This window comes from Dicentrarchus labrax, unplaced genomic scaffold (assembly GCF_905237075.1).
Source record: "Dicentrarchus labrax unplaced genomic scaffold, dlabrax2021, whole genome shotgun sequence".
In the NCBI taxonomy this organism is placed as follows: Eukaryota; Metazoa; Chordata; class Actinopteri; family Moronidae; genus Dicentrarchus; species Dicentrarchus labrax.
Genome location: NW_026136703.1, coordinates 15,515,345 through 15,533,424, shown reverse-complemented (window position 1 = coordinate 15,533,424; position 18,080 = coordinate 15,515,345). Strand labels below are relative to the sequence as shown.

Genomic DNA, 18,080 nt, shown 5'->3' with positions numbered 1-18,080 from the left:
GAGGATTTCCGAGTTTTTTTTTATGTGGATTCCTTGTCTATTGTGAAAGATCTGCCTGATGGCGTGTGGGGGCGATGGCATTGATCTAACATGTTATTCAGCCATTTTGCGACATCTTTGTGCTTGTCTGTATGCTTTTTGTTAATTTATCCTCAGCCCAGGAGGATATTAAGGAAATTCTGGCTTTGCTAAACATGCACAAACACTAAGGCAACAACGCGTGTTTTCCACAGGCTTCCAAAGTGCTGCATTTAGGGTGTTACGCCCCCCCGGACGTTAACCACTGAGTGTGTAGTATTCCTGTACACCTGCCTGTGTCCTTACAAGGGTGAAATAGCGTTCTCTTATCCACGACCTGGCCTGACCCTCACTCTCCGCTGCAACTGGACTCCGAGGAGGGGGGGGGTCAACCCAAGATGATGTGGGGGCCCGTGGGCACTCACTAACCCTAACCCAGGGTTATTATTAGCCTAGCTAGCTCAGCCCCTCACAACAGCTGCCACTGCCCTGCAGCCAGCAATAACTCCCACTGAGGAACACATGCAAGCCATTTCACTGATGGAAACACTAAGCATTGCACCGACATGGGACGGTTTATTCACCAAACTCATACAGCCTTAGCAGATCAACACAGTCGACCACGCAGACAAGTGTTTACATGTGTGTCTGGCTCAAACCCCACCAACTGCTCCAGCCTTCAGGTTGAGCCGTTATCTTGGAATGAACGGTGACTTCCTGAAAGCTGGCTCCACGGAGCTCAAGTTTGTCCTTGTGCATCTCCGTCTCACCACATCAGAGTGGTGGCAGGCCAACAAAGGCTTTTGTATTGCAGTGAGCTGTGCAACAAAAGCTACACAAACACGCAGATAGCGTTCTGTTGACGGAGGGGAAAAAAGAGATTGAGAAGAGTAGAGAAACGGGTAAGACTGAGGAAGGAAGAAAAAGACAATTATGGAAGAGGAAAGGCAGCGTGAAAATGGTTGTGGTATGTTTGTGTGTGTGTGTTTGTGTGTTTTTGAGAGAGAGAACATGTTGAATAAATAGGAAGTGAGACAGATACATCGCACCCGAGACAGGCCCGGCGGTCCGAGAGGAATTCAGCGCCGGGAGAAATGAAGGCAGGGAGAGGCTGTGTGGGCCGAGTGGAGATGGATGGATGGAGGGAAGTGGGATGTTGTGTCGCCTGGTAGAGAGAGCTGTCCAGCTCCAGCCAGACCTGAGATTTACGTGCAGTCAGCTGCAGAGAGAGGAATAAGAGACCAAAGTAGAGGTGGGGGGGGGTCACAGACGCCACCACTTGGTTATCTGTTTTTCCCTCACAGAACAACTGGCACTTAACGACATCACCACGCTCCCTTATCTGAACAAACAAGCTGAATGTGTCGTCTGCCCGTGTTGAAAATCAAATAATTCATCCACTTAATATGATCAAAGTTGGGTTGTGTGTCGCATGCTGTAACCCTGTGTACAGTGGAGGATTTATTAAGCATTCAGGAAGTCTTCATCTGTCTTCCCCTTTATCATTTCCTTCCCTCTTTTTCCTCGTGTCCTCTTCTTCTGCTGAGCTGTCTCTTTTATTCCAGTGTTATAGTCTCAAAAGGCAGATTGTTAGGACCAGAGATGAGGGGTTTGTGCTGTGCAACAGAAATAAATGCCCCCCTGGGAATGATTCGTCTTGTTTGCGTCTGCCTGGCGGACTCCGCGCTCATCTAGGGAGCTACTGAGCATGTGCGAGACAGGACGACACAATGGAGATTTATCTATCTGTCTCTTTATATGCCAGGTGTCTTTTTCACAGGCTTAATTCAAGAGTGGAGGAATAATGTAAACACTTTGAAAGAGGAGATCATATTCTGTTTTCCTTGTGCCGTCCTCTGTACAACTCCCCTTAAATATTAATAGTCTGTTAAAATCTAACATCCTGATTTACTGTCTAAGCTTATGAGCGATTCTCTTATCTGTGCTTATGTGTGTGTGTTAAGATCCCAGGGTAGACCACACCACAGGATCAATCCTTCTCTGAACAGATGTGATCAATGACGATTCTCTCTGTCACTCTCCTTCTACCACTTTTCTCTGTTCTTCGTCCTCCTCTTCCTCTCCTACAGGTCTTATCGCTCACAAACACTCATTTCTTTCCCTGCCACGGGCTGGCAGGTGTGCACAAACAGGCGACCGAGCAAGTAAACAAATGCGGGCATCTTCAGTCGGAGCAGGAATGGATCCACACTGTTAACAATTGGCGGGGACAGATGTAGCATCGGCAGGACTTCTTTAAGCTGTATTGACACCAGTGTGTTCCCCACGAGCGGAGGAATGAGGAAGGAGGAGTGGGTGAAACTTGTTTATCCTCACTCTGTTTAAGTGCCCCTTACTGTAAAATGCTAACGTGTGATTTTGTGTGTCATTTCCTCCTGTTGATGGATGATTAGCAGGTTCGGGGTGGTAGGGTTTGGAGGTGATGTTTTCCCATCAAACCCTTCTATCACAAGTGGCTCCAGCTGTCCCACCACCCCCAATTCCCCCCCCACTCTCTCACCCCACCTATCTGGGCGACAACAGGCAGGCCAACAGGCATTGCTATCACCAGATTGCCAAACCACTGGAGCATCTAGACTACAACGCCCAAGGTGACCTTTAACAAAATACAGAATGGCGAATAGCTGCAGTGGCAAGAGCAGAATGGGTTTTTGGAAAGGCAGGAATGTTGCAGCTTCAGATTGAATTGTGATGGATTTTTCCTCATGCTGCTCCACATAGTAGCACTCCAGCTGACACTCATTCCTGTCGTGTCTGAATAGTATAAACTCTTTCTTACACGCAGTCTAATTTGTGAGGGATAGAAAGAGTACAGCACGCCTGTCACAGTTACATTCTACTCACTTTTGTTGAATTTATAGCATGCACATATCTTTTTCTAGTCCACTCAGTATTCCTTCCTGTCTGCAAATAATCCTACAACCACAAATAGGCCAAAAGTACCAGCATGGCTCAGGATAGGTCTAAACTATGCCACCTAAATTTGAAAATGCTTCTTTTCATATTCATTTCTGCCTTCCACATCCCTGTGATCCAGTCAGCAGGTAGGTATCAAATATAACATGACGGGTAGAGGTCTCCCTACCCCCCGTAGGCGCCACACACCAGCCCCTCACGCACAGCTGCAATGGAACCCGGGGCAACGTGGATATTTTTGGTTCCTGGAGAACTAGTTACACTCACACCAAGACTGAGATTACATCCATGCTAGGCTGGCTAAAACTGAATCACTTTCAGGTATTTCTACAATAAAGTCTGGGGACTCTCTACACGGAAGACAACAAAGAAGGGGGCTATATTGGTTACTGTGTACTGTCTTTGTAAAATTTGACAAATAAATTTAATGTAAATGGTGAAATCAGTTGAAACCAGTGTTCAAGCACCAAGCTGCTAAATACAGTACAGTGATGTGACAAACTGGCACAATGTTTTTTGGAAAGAAAAAGAAACAAACAACTGAATGTGTTGCATTTAATGTTGAATTTACATAAAGGTAAAAATTAAGAATTTGTCCTAGTCATTTTGCAAAGTGTATTAAGTTTCTCCCCACTTGACGACTCTTTGCAGAACTTTTCAAGGGAGTCTGGAGATGTTGCGGTTACCAGTTCATAGATGAAATCAGTTGAAATAGCCAGTGTATTCACAAGCATCTGCTACTCATCTCGGCAGGTGAGACAGCCCAAACACGTAACCAAATCCGGAAATCAGACATCAGTGTGTTTCATGTGTACTTAAACGGTTGGGTAGATGGTACTTCAGTGTGGCCTTGGACACATTTGCATACGCATGCACCATATGCAGCCCAGACCACCTCCAAATGCGGTCTGAACAATCAGACATGCATCATTTACATCTGTACCTAGAGCAGCCCGCTTGTTATCAGATCACCCAGACAAGACACTGTTACTGCCAGGTGTAAACGGGGCCATTCACAGCAAGATAGAGATTACATCAACACTAGGTCAGCTAAATCTAAATTATTTTCAGATAGTTCTCTATCTATAAAATCCTGATGAAAGGAAAACAGCTAAATCTCTTCTTCTTTGTTATTTTTTTTGGTTCAAACAACACAATTATGCATTACAAACAACATATGGTAAAGGGTGGGGCACACCGTCCCTAAGTTATATCACTTCCTGCTGTCCTTGATCACCTATAATGTGTTTTACTGCTGCCAAACTCACAATTGAGTTGTTGTTGTTGTCTCCTCTACATATTTTTCTGTTTTGTTTTGAACAAGCATAAAACACTGATTTGGTCTTGGCTCTTAAGTGCTACCTGTTAGCCACAGTGAGCAGTAATTCCTTTGCTGTCGCGCACAGACTTTGATCAATCAATCAATTGTATGATTGCAAAGTCGTCAGAATAAACATAGAGACAATTAAATGGCAACAACTGCTATGTGTGATCATTATATTGATATTTTAAAAAAAAGAGAAGTAGAGGCCCTTAAACTTACCAATTAATGCACATATAATCTTCAGCTCCACTAAAGTAAAACAACAAGAGAAAGTGGTTGATGACCACGATTTTTACTTACATGTTCTTCCTCTTCATCCTTTTTTACTTTAGGTGATTTCAAGACGAATACATAACGTTCACTGACAGTCACTGACAATAACAAATGCACACACACTATTCAATACCAGCACACACACAAACAAGTACGAGTGCAACAGTGCATGAACACACAAGCAGGAGCGGGGCATTTGTCATGTCATGCTTATGATACGAGTTAAAATGAATAATAGGTACATTATGTATTTCTCTGTATATGCTCTGTATATGCTGTGGTTGCTAGAAGGACATTTATTTCTGTTGCGCTGTGCTCACACCTTCCTCAAAATGTAAATGACCCAGATTCTGCCAGCACTTTTTTTCTCCCCACAGTCCCCAAACTAGTAAGTCAAAAGAAAAAGGGAAAGATGTTGTTCTTGTTTGTATGTATGTGTGTAATCAGAGCCTGTGGGCCTCCGTTCGCTTCTTCCAGAGCTACAGCCCTTATCGCAGACAGCCTTGCTTCGACAGAGTCACCGTCTCCCACTTTCCTGCGGCTGTGGCCCCCGAGGCAGGCTGCAACCAGATACAGGGCCCCTACCGAGGGCCCCATTGTCTCTGTCAGCATACTTTTAGCTGAAAACCCAGGGCGCTCTCCGAGCTCATTGTGAGTGAGCTAACAGCCTCTCTTCAAAAGGGGCTAAACGCATGTTCATTAATTATCTGGATCCTTGTTAATTGGATTAATTGTTGAATAGAAAGCGTGTTATTAAAAATGACGAAAACACAAGGGCAGGGGGAGCAAAAGGGGGGATTAATATAATTTCTGTTTACTCTCGGGCTGTCAGAAGACACAAGCATGCACAGGCTCACACACACGTTTAGGTATGCTCTGCCTGTGTGTCTCTCTCTCTCACTCTCTTCCTCTAAATCTGTGTTTCTATTTCGCACACATATCAACACGCACACAGAAGCCGTATGTGACCCAACTCAGAAGAACGAGCGTTAGGCAAGGTGCAAATTACCATGCGCACTGCCGAGATAAGAACTAAACCCATTTTCAAAGCTCAGAATAAATGCCAGATTCTTTTTGATGCAAGAAGTCTGTGACTTTTTCCATCGCTTATATTCAAAGATTAAGGGAGGAAATAAAAGAGAAACATAAAGTCAACACCATGAACAATTTAGCTATCTCCAAGTCACATGAAAAATGGGGTTTCTCATTCCCTCTGCCTATCTACACGCTCTTATCCACCAAAATCACTTATCAGTGTTTGACTTCAAGGGATGTTTTATCATTGCGGCTTTAAGCTGATACTGCCGACCATTTGGATGACAGGACTAATGTTACATGTCCTGTGTAATTGGTGGAGGTGCAAATGACAAACCATTATGCAAAAACCCTTTGCTATCTGTGTTTTGGTATGGTCACTGGTTGAAATTATGATAATTAAATGGGATATACCCCCACACTCAAGCAGACAATGGATTCGCTAGCGGGGCACTTCAGATATTACGCTGTTTAATCTAACTGAGGAGCATAATTTTCATTTTCATACACAGTTACAAACAAAAGTCCAAATTGAAATCAAAGTTTAAGAAATTATCATTTTAAACAAGTGAACTGATTCCAATATAATTGAAGACAAAAAAAAGTAATCTGCATCTTTGCATTGCTACAAGTGTTTCTGCAACCTTCCGCAACTCCAGTGATTAATATAATCAGGCTTATCAGACCTGCAGACGCCTATGTAATGGCTTTCAAAATTAACAACTTCATTTTCAAAAGTGTCTCATCTGCCCCAGACTTGGTTCGTCTGCAGCTCAACAATGATTATAGAAATAACATACTGTAGCAGACTGTGTAGATGTTGGCTGAAGGGCAGAGAAGCAGGATTCAGTGGACGTGTTGCACTGGTTGTTAAGGCAACTGTATCTGTCTCCCTGCTTTGATGTGGAGGCTCCTGTCGCCTGCTACACTCTCAGATGCTGTTATCTGGGGCTATAGGACTGATTGCAAAAACATTTTGCGGGAATATGTGTGATATATTTTGTGTATAAGCAGGTTTACAGTTTGTATATATGTTGAAGTGTGAGGCATATGTCTATTGAGTTAATTATACAAAGACAGTCGAATTAAAAGATATTGACTGGACCTCGTAAGTTTTGTTTGATCAATTTATTGGACAGGCTGCACTGATACTAAGAGTTCTCACTTAATTTACTACCCTCTATACCAACACAGTGTCGACAAACGGCAACCAGAAGGTCATAGTGCAGCTGTTTGAGCATTCATGCACCCAGCGTGGGGACTACTTTTACAAAGACACGAGTGGGTGAGCAGTAAGCGGACAAATTGAATGAGGGCCAAGGTCAGGGCTCAGATTTAGCCGGGCCCCTCTCAGCCAACAGCTGTTAAAATCAAACCGGACCAGTTGTGGTTTATTTTCACACTAAGCAGGATGTGAGAAGCCGGAGGTAGCTGGTGTGTGTGTGAGTTCCATTGATCAGGGATGTTAATCTTTGGAGGATATGTAGAAAGGTCCTCCCAAGGACAGGACAATGAAAAGGCTCTATTGATTACTAGAACGCTGATCAATCGGTCCCAAGACAGATAACAAGATGTACAAGTCTTGAGTAACAACGGTATCTTGTAGGATATGGACTGCACAGGTTAATCATTTTTTCATATTTTGACACCCAAAAGTGAAGCCTACACATGAAAATCCACAATCATCCTGATTCGTAGGCTGGTCTTGGCAAGTATAGCGCCTCTGTCACACACACAAACTCTGTGCATGAAGTGGGAGATTGAACCCACGGAGGACTATTCAGACCAGATCACTAGTCCATACCAGAAAAGTAGAGCCATATAAATAATCACTAAGCCATAGAATTACAGCCTTGTGAAAGAGGAGCAACAAATGGAGCTGCTGTGCTTTCAAGTAGTCGCTGGAATGTTGTTTTCACACTGGTTAAGCGACGTGAAGGGCCACGCTGATGATCCTGTGTAACACAAAGGACTTCATTTTCTTCACACTTGGTAAAGAGGATTACTGTATGATTTGTATCCTTCTACAGCACTGTTCACCCTTTTGGTATACTACATTTTTCACACCAGGGAAGCAACATGAATACCAGTTGGCATAAAATAAAGTTATTTTGTGGAGGAGCAAGGTTATAATAAACAAAACAGCTGAGCTACAAATTGAAAGGGCCCTGTGGGTGTTACAATAAAAAAAAGGGAAAAAAAGAGGGCTCCTAATTCAGGATTTTTAAATTATTTACCTAGCTGTCTAAAAACAAAGAAAGACAGAAAATAAAACCTCAGCTGACTCCAATTCGTCACATGGTGCTGTACTTGCCTTTGGTGTTAAAGTTATGAGACGACAGACAAACTAAAACATTGTTGGGAGTCTGAAAATGTTTAACTGCTATAATGTTGCTATTAGTGAGGGAAAAAAGGGGGTGAAAGAAGTAAATGTGTGCCAGTCTGTGTTGACAACACTTCAGGGGCAGCACATTCCTGCGCACTGCACGCCATTGGCTCATGTGCCTGTCCATCATTCCGCCAACAACTCCGCCCCGCCCACCTGACTCGGGTGTGAGCGCTCATTGGTTCTCCCATTAGTCCCCCGAAAGCCCCGCTGGCCAATGGGCGTTGAGGAGGACGGACTCTTTCCGGTGGAACAGTCTCTCGCGCCTACAGTGGTGGAATCGAACGTCCCCGAGCGCACACGGCGTAGAGGAGAGTACGGCGCACGAGTCTCTGGAAGGAAGATAACGGTTTCTTTTTTTGCCCCCCTCTCCACTCAAACAACAAGAACAAACCAAACCTGAATTTTTAGGGGGGTTTTTACAGAGTCTTCTCATCACAAGGAGGAGGGAAGCGAGGGATTGGAGCCGCAAGTTTTTTTTTTTTTTTTTTTTCCGTTTTTTTTTCCTCTTCTCCTTTTTTTTTTTCTCCCCGCTAAAAGAGGATTCTGTGTTTTCGCGGTGGTTTATTCTCCGCTTTCGCCGCAAAGATGATGGTCGGAGAGGTCGAAGTGAAGGAGCGACCGAGGCCGAGTCCCGACTATTTGATGCAATTATTAAACGAGAAGAAGCTCATGACCAGTTTGCCAAATCTCTGCGGCATCTTCACACACCTGGAGAGGCTTCTCGATGAAGGTAAGCGGTAGTCTGGAGCGTTTTGGGGAAGGGGGGAGACGACGCCGGAGGGGTGGTAGTTGTTGGGGGGTGGGGGGAGAGAAGCGTGACCACGGCGCAGTCCGGTGTCGGGCACGGCTTCGCTGGTCGTCCCTGCTGCATAACGTTATATTCTCTTTTATACACCGATATATTGCTGACCACCGGGCATTATAACACACTCACAACAAGACCCCCAGTAGTATCCTGAGTGAGGTAGACCACAGAGAAGATGTGGCCAACGTTACGACCCCCCCCCATCGACTGCACTCCTGACTTTGTGGTGACAAGACGAAAACTTTTGTTTTTTTTAAATCTCACTCACTTTTAGGAGAATCAGACCCGCCTGTGACTGTCAGTGCAGTTCACAAACATCGCTCGCAGATAAGTTTTGAAGCACACTTTTTTTTTTAAGGTGGGTGAGAAAAAGGCGATTCTTTTAAAATTAATTTAGAAAACCAGGGCCCCGATTCCACATGTTCCCCCTAGCAACGTAGCTGCTTTAGGTTAGCCACATTTTAAGCTAGCGAGCCCTGGGTGTCTGCGTTCCGCTTAACTCTTCAGGAATTCAAACCAAAAGAAACGACAGCGATAACTTTTTTTTTTTTTTAAATAAACACCAACCAACAAAGGCGTCTTAAGAGTAAAATGTTATAAAGTGTTATAAAAGTTATTTGCTTCAAGTGAGAGAGAGAGGGGGTTGTGTTTGTAGTTGTTGCCCGGCGGACGAGCTTTAAAGCACGGAGGAATGTGTCTGCTTGTTGCCCAAACAATGGCCAGTGAGTTGCTGCTGGGAGGGAGGGAGGACTGCACGAAGATTATTTCAGCCGTCTAACTTTTTCATTAAAAAAAAGGGGGGGGGGCGCCGTTTTTGTTGGTCTCCCCTTCACTACTACAATATTTGTCCTCAAAAGCGAGGGGTATGCTTCTCTCGGTCATATTTCCTTCCCTTGCTGCAGCAGTCGTCGTTTTTTTTGCCAGTCAAGCGTGCTCTACCGAAAAAAACTGCGTCGCCTTTTGTCGGCGGCGCCGTCCAGACGGGATTTGTCTGTCTGCATGTTATATCTTGCGTGTTGTCACTTCGGTTTTTTTTTTGCACAAGCGACGGCGCTGATAAAACGAGGCTTTATTCGCCGTTTTATGTTGATAGTATCAATAGCGTAAGCTGGTCTTAAGCAGAAGGTTGGACCTATGGTTTATGTAACTGAGCTGGGGACACTAGAGAGCGCCACAGCCCCCCTAGCAGACTGTCCCCATGCTGTGTGTAGTGTCGAGATGGACACAGTGACTCTTTGGTGAATAAAACAAATAACAGGCTTTCTGACTACTTCACGGGATAAATGGGTGATTTCTACACAAGACAACATAGGAGCAGCAGTGCATACTTCCTAGTTTCGGTTGCATGCCTGGATGAGTAGGCTCTGTAGTATGTAGTTGCTAAACCGGTCTGCAAAGATTTTCTTGTTTCCTTGATGGGCGATAAACAAGACTCCTCAGACCTAAAGTGGAGTGTTTCCTCACCGTCGCACTAAAAAACTAAAAAAACAGTGCAAACATAATATTTATATAACACTACATTAATTATACATGGTTTAAACTATGAATTTTATTTTGGTGCAGTAGATAATGTCCCTATAGTCTGCCAATTGAATGTCACAGACACCATATGAGATTGTCTATAGCAACAGTAATTTTCACATGTAGAAATTGTAACTTAAATTTCAGTTTTGAGGCCCGCAAAAAGCAGTTCATCAGTAAACCACAGAGATTTGAGAAATAAGAGAATTACAAATGTTGCAGGGTGTTATGATAGCATACCATATTTTGCTACTAAAGGCACCACGTTTGATTACTCCCTCTAATGAAAATAAACCCATAATGTCTCCTTTGTAAAGCAATTATGGTCTTTTTTTAGTCAGTTGTTTTTTTAGACTAAATTACGAATTATGGGCGTGTTGATGTTTTCATTGAGGGGCGACTCAGGAAGCAGGCTTGTTTTCTTTTTCATCCCAGCTCCCCTTTGTGCCATTTTTCCAGCTCCCATAGTCGTAGACCCCCCAACAATCGTCTGAACAGTAAAGAACAGGGATCATGCACACAGTCTGTGCACCTCTCATTTACTCCCAACAACTCAGCCGTGCTGCTGCTGGCAACTTGGCACACTGTATGACCTAACCCACTGAAAGCAAGACATAGTTTTTTAGCTTCTGTGTGATCAGTAGGGAGGGTTTTTTATGTTTAAATTTATTAAACTAACTTGTTTATTTCCACTTATTGCCTTTTACTTGGTGGAGTTAACTAGTGAAATCAATCTCAGAAGGAAGTGCTGTGTTGTTACAAGTTTTGGGTGTTTTTTTTTCTTAATGAACCCAGTCAGTCACTAAACTTAGTTTGATCACACTTTTTTCACAGTCCTCACTTCCTTAATCCTCTGGTGAGGTGATAGGCAGTTTTTTTTTTTGTTTTTTGGGGGGTGAATTGTCTCACATGTTGTACTAGGCCCAAAGTCGCATTTCTTTGCATTTTGTCTGTGTTACCTGTTCATAAAAATCAACAAAGCTGTGTGCTTACTGCGGGGACAAAGGGGTAGAAGAAGAGAGTGCGCTCTGCAGAGATGTTGTGTGCTAAATCTGGCATAAGCAGTAAATGCTTTTTAAGTACGTTCAAAAACACGTTTAAGCCTATTGTAAATACTAATTTTGACCTGTGAGCATGTATGTTTTTTTCAATATAGTAAAAATTCTTAAAACAGACTGATCAATGTATCATTCTCTCTTTTAAAAAAAGCTTTTCCAACATGTCATTTGGTGTCTTGCACCATATGGTTTTGTGGCTTTGGAGGAACCGGTTTGTTCAAGGTCCAGAAGGCAGCCCTGTAATGCCAGACTGGTCCGACGTTTCTATGCTGCGCTTAGAAAACGGATAAAACATTCCCTCCCCTGGGGTTTAAGAAATCGTGGCTGGGACACTCGCGACTCTTGACAGTCTGACTCCTCTAAAGCCTCACAAGTCTGAGGTTTACAAGGGTTTCCACAGCACCAGCCCAAACTTTACCCCGCCGCCAGAAATTGCGTGTGTGTGTGATGAAAGCCACCCCAGTGCAGAAGAAGCCCGTCTGACTGTCTGGTTCCTGTTAGTTGCTGTTTGCTTTGCTTTCCCCTTTGGACGGGGCTGGAGCTCTGACGTGATATTTTGGGGCCAGCCTCCTCCCACTGCCTCTCCCGTACTGGTGTAGAGTGACCCCACCCAGGCTAAAACCAAATGCACATTCCATTCTGCATAATTTCTGAAAAAAATAGGGAAAAACAGTAACAGAGTTCAAAAAAATTTCTCTTCCCTTTAACCTAGCAGTCTTAACAGCTGCTATGAAGTGTGTTGTTTTTAATGTGTTGCATTGTGCTGTCAGATTGCTGCCATTATTTTTAATTGTTGTTTTAATGGTAGTTTGAGGTTGATATCTGTGTGATAAGAAGTTTTATGATGACGAGTGAAGTATGTTTCTTTGGAAGTAGTAAAGATAAACATCGCGCTCGACTACAACTTCCAGTGAGACAGGATGGACTCCAGAAGGGAATCTTTAACTTGTGGTATTGTTGTATGAATTACTTTGGATCTAAAACGTTATTTTGTGTGCGTGTGTGTGTGTCTGTTACAGGTATAAGAGACTTCTCAGTCAATTCTGTTTCATTGAAAGCGGGTGTCTTGTCAAAGCCACTAGGAAAGAGCAGATGCTACATAAAAAACTACAGAGGCTCAAGCAGAGCTTGAAACAAAACCCATCAGTGTTACCAAAAAAAACGAGACAGTACAAAAAAGACAGTCAGAGAATGTCCTAATCTGTCAACAGCCTCCTCCAGGACGAAAGTTTTTGTGTATTGTACATAAAATTACATTGACAGCATGTCTCTTCTTAGGAAGAACAGTTTCACAGGCTTTAATCTGACCGAATGTCTTAAAATCCCTTCCTTTTGTCAGACTTTAGTGCACCTAATAAGAACAAAAATCTAACCAGTTACAGTTGAATGCTTTAAAGTCTTTCCCAAATTGTCCATGTCTCAAGAGTATATCCTTCCGACAGCTGCACATGTCTCTCTCACCCACCCAACGTTTTATGCATGTCTACACAGCTGTTTCTACGGCGGAAGAAAGCTGACACCACCCTTGAGTGTGACGACTCTTCCCACCCTGCTTTAGTGGTGTGGACTTTTACGTTCCCAATATGTGTGTAGTCCTCAAGGTCACTCAGGCCGAGTGACAGGCCCCTTTTGAAATCCCCTTGCGTTGCAGTTGTTCATCTCCCCGAGGTGACACCTGCTATGGAGGTTTTTTTTATTTCTCTTTACGATCTGCCAGCCAACAAGCTGCTTCAAATTGCTATATTTTCTCTTGGCAGGAGGAGACAGCCCATATAACATCTAGAGATGTAGCCTAGTAGTGAAGTGCAGGCGCTGTTGTATGGTAGCGGAGAAAAGGAGGATTTTTATCTTATTCTTTTATCTTATATCTTATTGTGGTGTGTGTCTATACAGAACCGAATAGTCATATTGATTGAAAATATTGATTCCAAGCTCCCTTTACTTTTCCTTACAGGCTAATTTTTGAGCGTTGTTTGTATAATAGATTAAATGGTCCGTTGTTCCATTGCACGCTGTGTGGCGGAGCCATGCGGTGCATCGTACCACTTATTCCTGACTGCAGCATCCCCCTTTGCGCACAGTTTTTGTCTGTTGTTTGTCTGTGTGCTGTGATTTAACAGGACCTTCCCGGGAGAGCTGTCAGCATTCGGAGGACAAACTGTCTGCTGTCCACTGTGGTGCCTGTGTAGGGAACTGGTCCTTTGGGAACAGCTGTTTAGAGAACAGATTTTTATACGTGGGGGAATGCGTTTGGTTTTCTGCCTGATGTCCCATATTTCTGTCAGTCTGTCTCTATGGTTCTTCCTGTTTTTTCTCCTGTCTTCTTCTGTCTCTCTTGCTGTTGAAGCACTGTGCTTTCCCTCTGTAGGTTGACCCCTTGGCGTTCCTCAGCACAGGGCTAGACCTGCACTAACCCCTGACATGCAATCAATTTAGCAGCTAACAAGATTGAGCACCACTCGCAAAGTAAGATACAGCTGGGAGCCGTGAGAGAGCACAGATAGAGACTGACAGGAAGAGAGAATTGGGGGTGTTAGGCCAGGACTGTTGTTGCAAGCAGAAACCTGTTATATCCCCCCCCCACCCCAACTCTGTCTCTTCTCCCCACATTCTCTCCCAAAGCACCACTTATAAGCTGGAATTTAATTAACCGAGAGCCATTCTGTGAGCTGGTTTACTGAGCCGTTGCCACCAGTGAGAAAGCAGAATTGGAGGCTTTGTGCTGTCGTTCTCTGTCTGCCTCTCTTGCCCTCGTGCAGTCCCTCTTTCTCAGTCTCTCCTCTCTGATAATGAATTAGGTAGTGGCGTACGTTTGACAGGGTGAGGGGTAGGGGTTGTGGCAGGACCCAACGTTGCTGTGCCTGTCTTCCTTCTGACGTGCCTATGCATAGCAGCCTTCCAATCCAGCAGCCCCACCACAGTGCCTGTGTGAGCTTCAGCCCCTGTTCTGACACCAACCCTGGACCCAGCTTGCTCCCCTGGCCCCACTCCAGCCCCAGCAATGCTACCCCCAAGCGGGTGCTGTATGATAAAGTCATCCAACGACAGCTCCGGGCTCTTATCTCAGGCCTCAATCCCGTGAGTGCTGGGGCCTCCTTATCACTGCTGCCTCTGCCTGCCCTCCTGTCTCTGTGGCCTACCGTGACTGCCTGCCTGCCTGACTATCTGGCTTGCTGTCGCCAAAACTAAGTCTCTTCCCTTCTATTACTGCTAGCTGTTACACAACACATTGCTAGGGGCATATTATCTCTCTCTTTTTGTTTTTCCTAAAGCATTAAAGCAGAACAATCGTGTTTAAAATTAACAGTGAGTAAGGTGACCAACCAGTGAATTTTGCCGAAGGGATTTCAATGTGTGGCTTCTGTCAAAGCGAGACTCATGGTTCTGTGTGTTTGTGTGTACTAGATGTTGACAAGCAGTGTTAAAGAGGAAGATGAATTAGGGTATGTTGTAAATAATTATGTCACAACAGCTCCATGCCAGACTTGTCCATTAAATGGGGTTGTTTTATTTCTTTTTTCTAAAACAATGGCTCCTCCCATTGTCCTTGACCCAAGATATATCAGCCTTTACCATTTTCTTTCCTCCTTTTTTTTTGTGTCTCATGCAAAAACATTACGGGAAATAACACCCGTTTCAGACAGGAAAGAACTATGTGGAAGGCGAGTCAGTGGTTTGTTTTTCCTTCAGACAGGAGGAAAAGGAGGGGGGAGCTGTTTTCTTGCTGTGGTGACAAGAGAAGCCTGCGCTTCTTTTGCCCTCTCCCACAGAGGTGGGACTGTCTCTCAGCTTTCTTTTGACTAATTTAGATTACATCATGAATCATCGCCCCTGTCCCTCCTCCACACATTTGTGTGTATACGCAATATACACAGTATATCTCAGTATATTCAGTGTATGTATGAATGTATGGACCCCACCCTGTTACATTCTTTGAGTGCTTCAAATAGCTCTGCCACCCCCCTCCCTCATAGTAGTCCCCTTGTTGCCTCGCTTTATCTCTTTCTGTCTTCGTTCTTAAGTCTGAATTATCACAACACATATAGTGTCTAACAACTAGGTTTTCATCAGGAATTATACAAGCAACATTTGTCACTGTTTCCACTTCCGTTCCCCCGTTTTTACCATAGAAAAGAGGTGAAAGAATGAACTGAATGCTCACTCTGTTCCTCTCTAACTCGCCCACCTCTCTGCATTCATTTTCTCTCTCCTTTCAGAGGAGGAATGGCAACCAAGCGTTGGCAGCCAGCTCAGGAATTTTACCGGGAGCTCAGTCAGAGCACTTAACCTCCAGCCTGGTGTTTGTTTTCCCCATACACTCTCTCGTAGTGTGTTTTAGCTGCGCTTAATGTGAATGTCATCCACAGCGAGGCATATGAACTTCTACATATAAAGTATTTCATGCATTATTTGATAGAGTTTTTGCTTCACGGCTGTCACTAGCAAGTGCCATTCCACTTAGTAATAGTAAGTAATTAGTAACTCAGTGAGCAGTAATGTTTTCTTAAACCCTATGATTGTGTGACACACTCTCTACTATCTCACTGACTGTTTATCTTTGCAACATGTCCCCCTCATCCTTGTCCAAACCTCATCCACAGGATTCACTAGCCCCACCCTCCGCCTGCCTGTGGTTTGCAGCCTTTTCCTTGGTTTCACTAGTTGCAGGCTGGGTGATAAATCAAAGATGAATAATTTACCTGTCCCTCAGCAGCCTGTGTTGTTTCTGTGAGGCTTGGCAAGAGCAGGCGGTGCTGCCATAACCTCCCCTAAGGGCCACAGAAAGTGAGGTGGCAAGAGGTAGTGAGATTCCTCTGTAGTGTTCTGCCATCAAAAGTGAAGCGCTGGGAACACTAACCGTAACCAGTCTCAGCTGCTTCTTTGGAGCTCTACAGCTTCAACACCTTTTCAGTACCTACATGTCAAAAATTCATGTTGTACTATTCACAGCACCATTGCTCTCTTTCTGCTCTCTTGAAATTTTGTCCACAGTAGGGTCCACTGCGATTGTTCAGTTTAAGCATTAATAGTTAAAAATTGCATATTTTTGTGGAATGGCATTTCTTCACTTACATTTTCTTTCTGCACGATTTGCTTTAGTCTGAACCTTTTCTTCGGTGTAGTTTTCATACAGTTACATTAACCTACCATGTGGCCATCTACTCACATAAACTCTCCAACTCTAACTGTAACATTATCTTAACATTATCTTGATAAATAAGCTTTCCAGGGTTTCAGTCTTCACTAGAGACATTGTGACATTATTTGGTCTGTCCTTAAAATTTAGACTTGTTTTTATGTGGAAGACATTGTTTGGAAAGAGCTACTCTCACAATTGGGGCTGCAACTAAAGGTTATTTTCATTATCGATTAATCTGCCAATCATTTTCTAGATTAATTAAATTTTGGTCTGCAAAACGTCCATCCCAAAGTTCAAAGTGATGTCTTTAAATGTCTTGTTTTGACAGCGTGAAAGCAAGGGATATTTATTTTAATATGATAGGCTGGAAACACAATTTATTTTGCAGTTTTTGCATTAAAAAATACTTCAATGATTACTCAATTATCAAAATACATGGATATAAATTATTATAATATTATTATTATTATTATTATTAATAATAATAATAATAATAATAATAAATAATAATATTTTGATTTTGATTAACTAGTCAGTTGGTTGACTTATCAGTGCAGCTCAACTCACAATAATGTTTTGCCACTAATGTTTTATTTGTGCTTTACCTAGGGCAGTTGTCGTTAAACTGGCTAACATTTGTGTAGCCTTGTAAATATGTTTACAATAACAGTTTTTAGAGGGAGTGGTCCCATTACATTTCCCTGCTCTTGCTTTTCATGATATTGTGTGAAAATGTGTGGGACTGACACCTTGGGATAGCTTTTTGGCACAGAGCAGAACAAATTGGTCCCAAAATAAGTCAACATTGTTCCAAACTGTAAATATTTTTTGGATGTTGTTTGAAGTGAAGGTAGTAGCAGTAGTGATAATAACCCACATAGCACATTAGTATTTAAAGGATCTCAAACACACATATTTATTTAACCTTTTAGAAAACAATAAGCAAATATTTAGATATTTTGCATTTTCACACAGGCCTGTATTTGTGTTGTTCCCACTTAATGCTGGTATTGTATACTGGTATGTTAAATAGTTTGTGTGTTTTTCACGTGAGTTGCTGGTGGCCGTTTCAGGTTTATTTTAAAGACTGTGAAACTGGTCTGATCACATGTAAAGTGTGTTAAATGTAAAGCAGAAGCACGGCAGTATGGGGGAGGAGAGTAACCTCAAAGCAATCATTCTGCAAACCTCTTTTTAAGTACAGTGAGTTCTGTGTTAGTGTGCAAGTTTGAGAGTTCATTCCACACTGTAGTTATTCAAGTTCATGCTGTCTCTACCACCTGTGCCAGCCCACCCTAGTCTCAATTGCCCCTGTCACTCTGTACAGCCTGCGTTTGGATGCCATTGCTTAAGTCATCAGATCAGAGAGAGGTTGCAAGTAGCAAAGTACTCCTCAGTGTGTCTGCTTTTCGTGATGGAATAAATGCAGGAGGAAGAGTTTTCACATATTTCTTAAAGGAATGTCACACAGAGCAGTTACTGATATTCACATAGGGTTTTACTCCACTGCACCCCCTCTACCCATTCAATTGCTTAAACAGGCTCTTCTGTGTCTCACTGACACAAGCACACATAGTGAC

General features: G+C 43.3%; 1 protein-coding gene across 6 annotated transcripts in view; it reads left to right on the top strand.

Annotated features, from left to right (window-relative positions):
• Positions 1–8,236: 8,236 nt before the first annotated feature.
• Positions 8,237–18,080, top strand: part of qkia (QKI, KH domain containing, RNA binding a) — a 78,571-nt gene continuing 68,727 nt past the window's right edge. For 4 of the 6 annotated variants that reach the window (XM_051385757.1, XM_051385724.1, XM_051385768.1 and 1 more), the window contains exon 1: positions 8,238–8,706. In XM_051385757.1, coding sequence (XP_051241717.1) covers positions 8,562–8,706 — 145 coding nt within the window. In that variant the 5' untranslated portion in view covers positions 8,238–8,561. Of the gene's footprint in view, positions 8,707–18,080 lie in introns of all 6 variants that reach the window. The other 2 variants (XM_051385735.1, XM_051385713.1) reach the window with 1 other exon arrangement.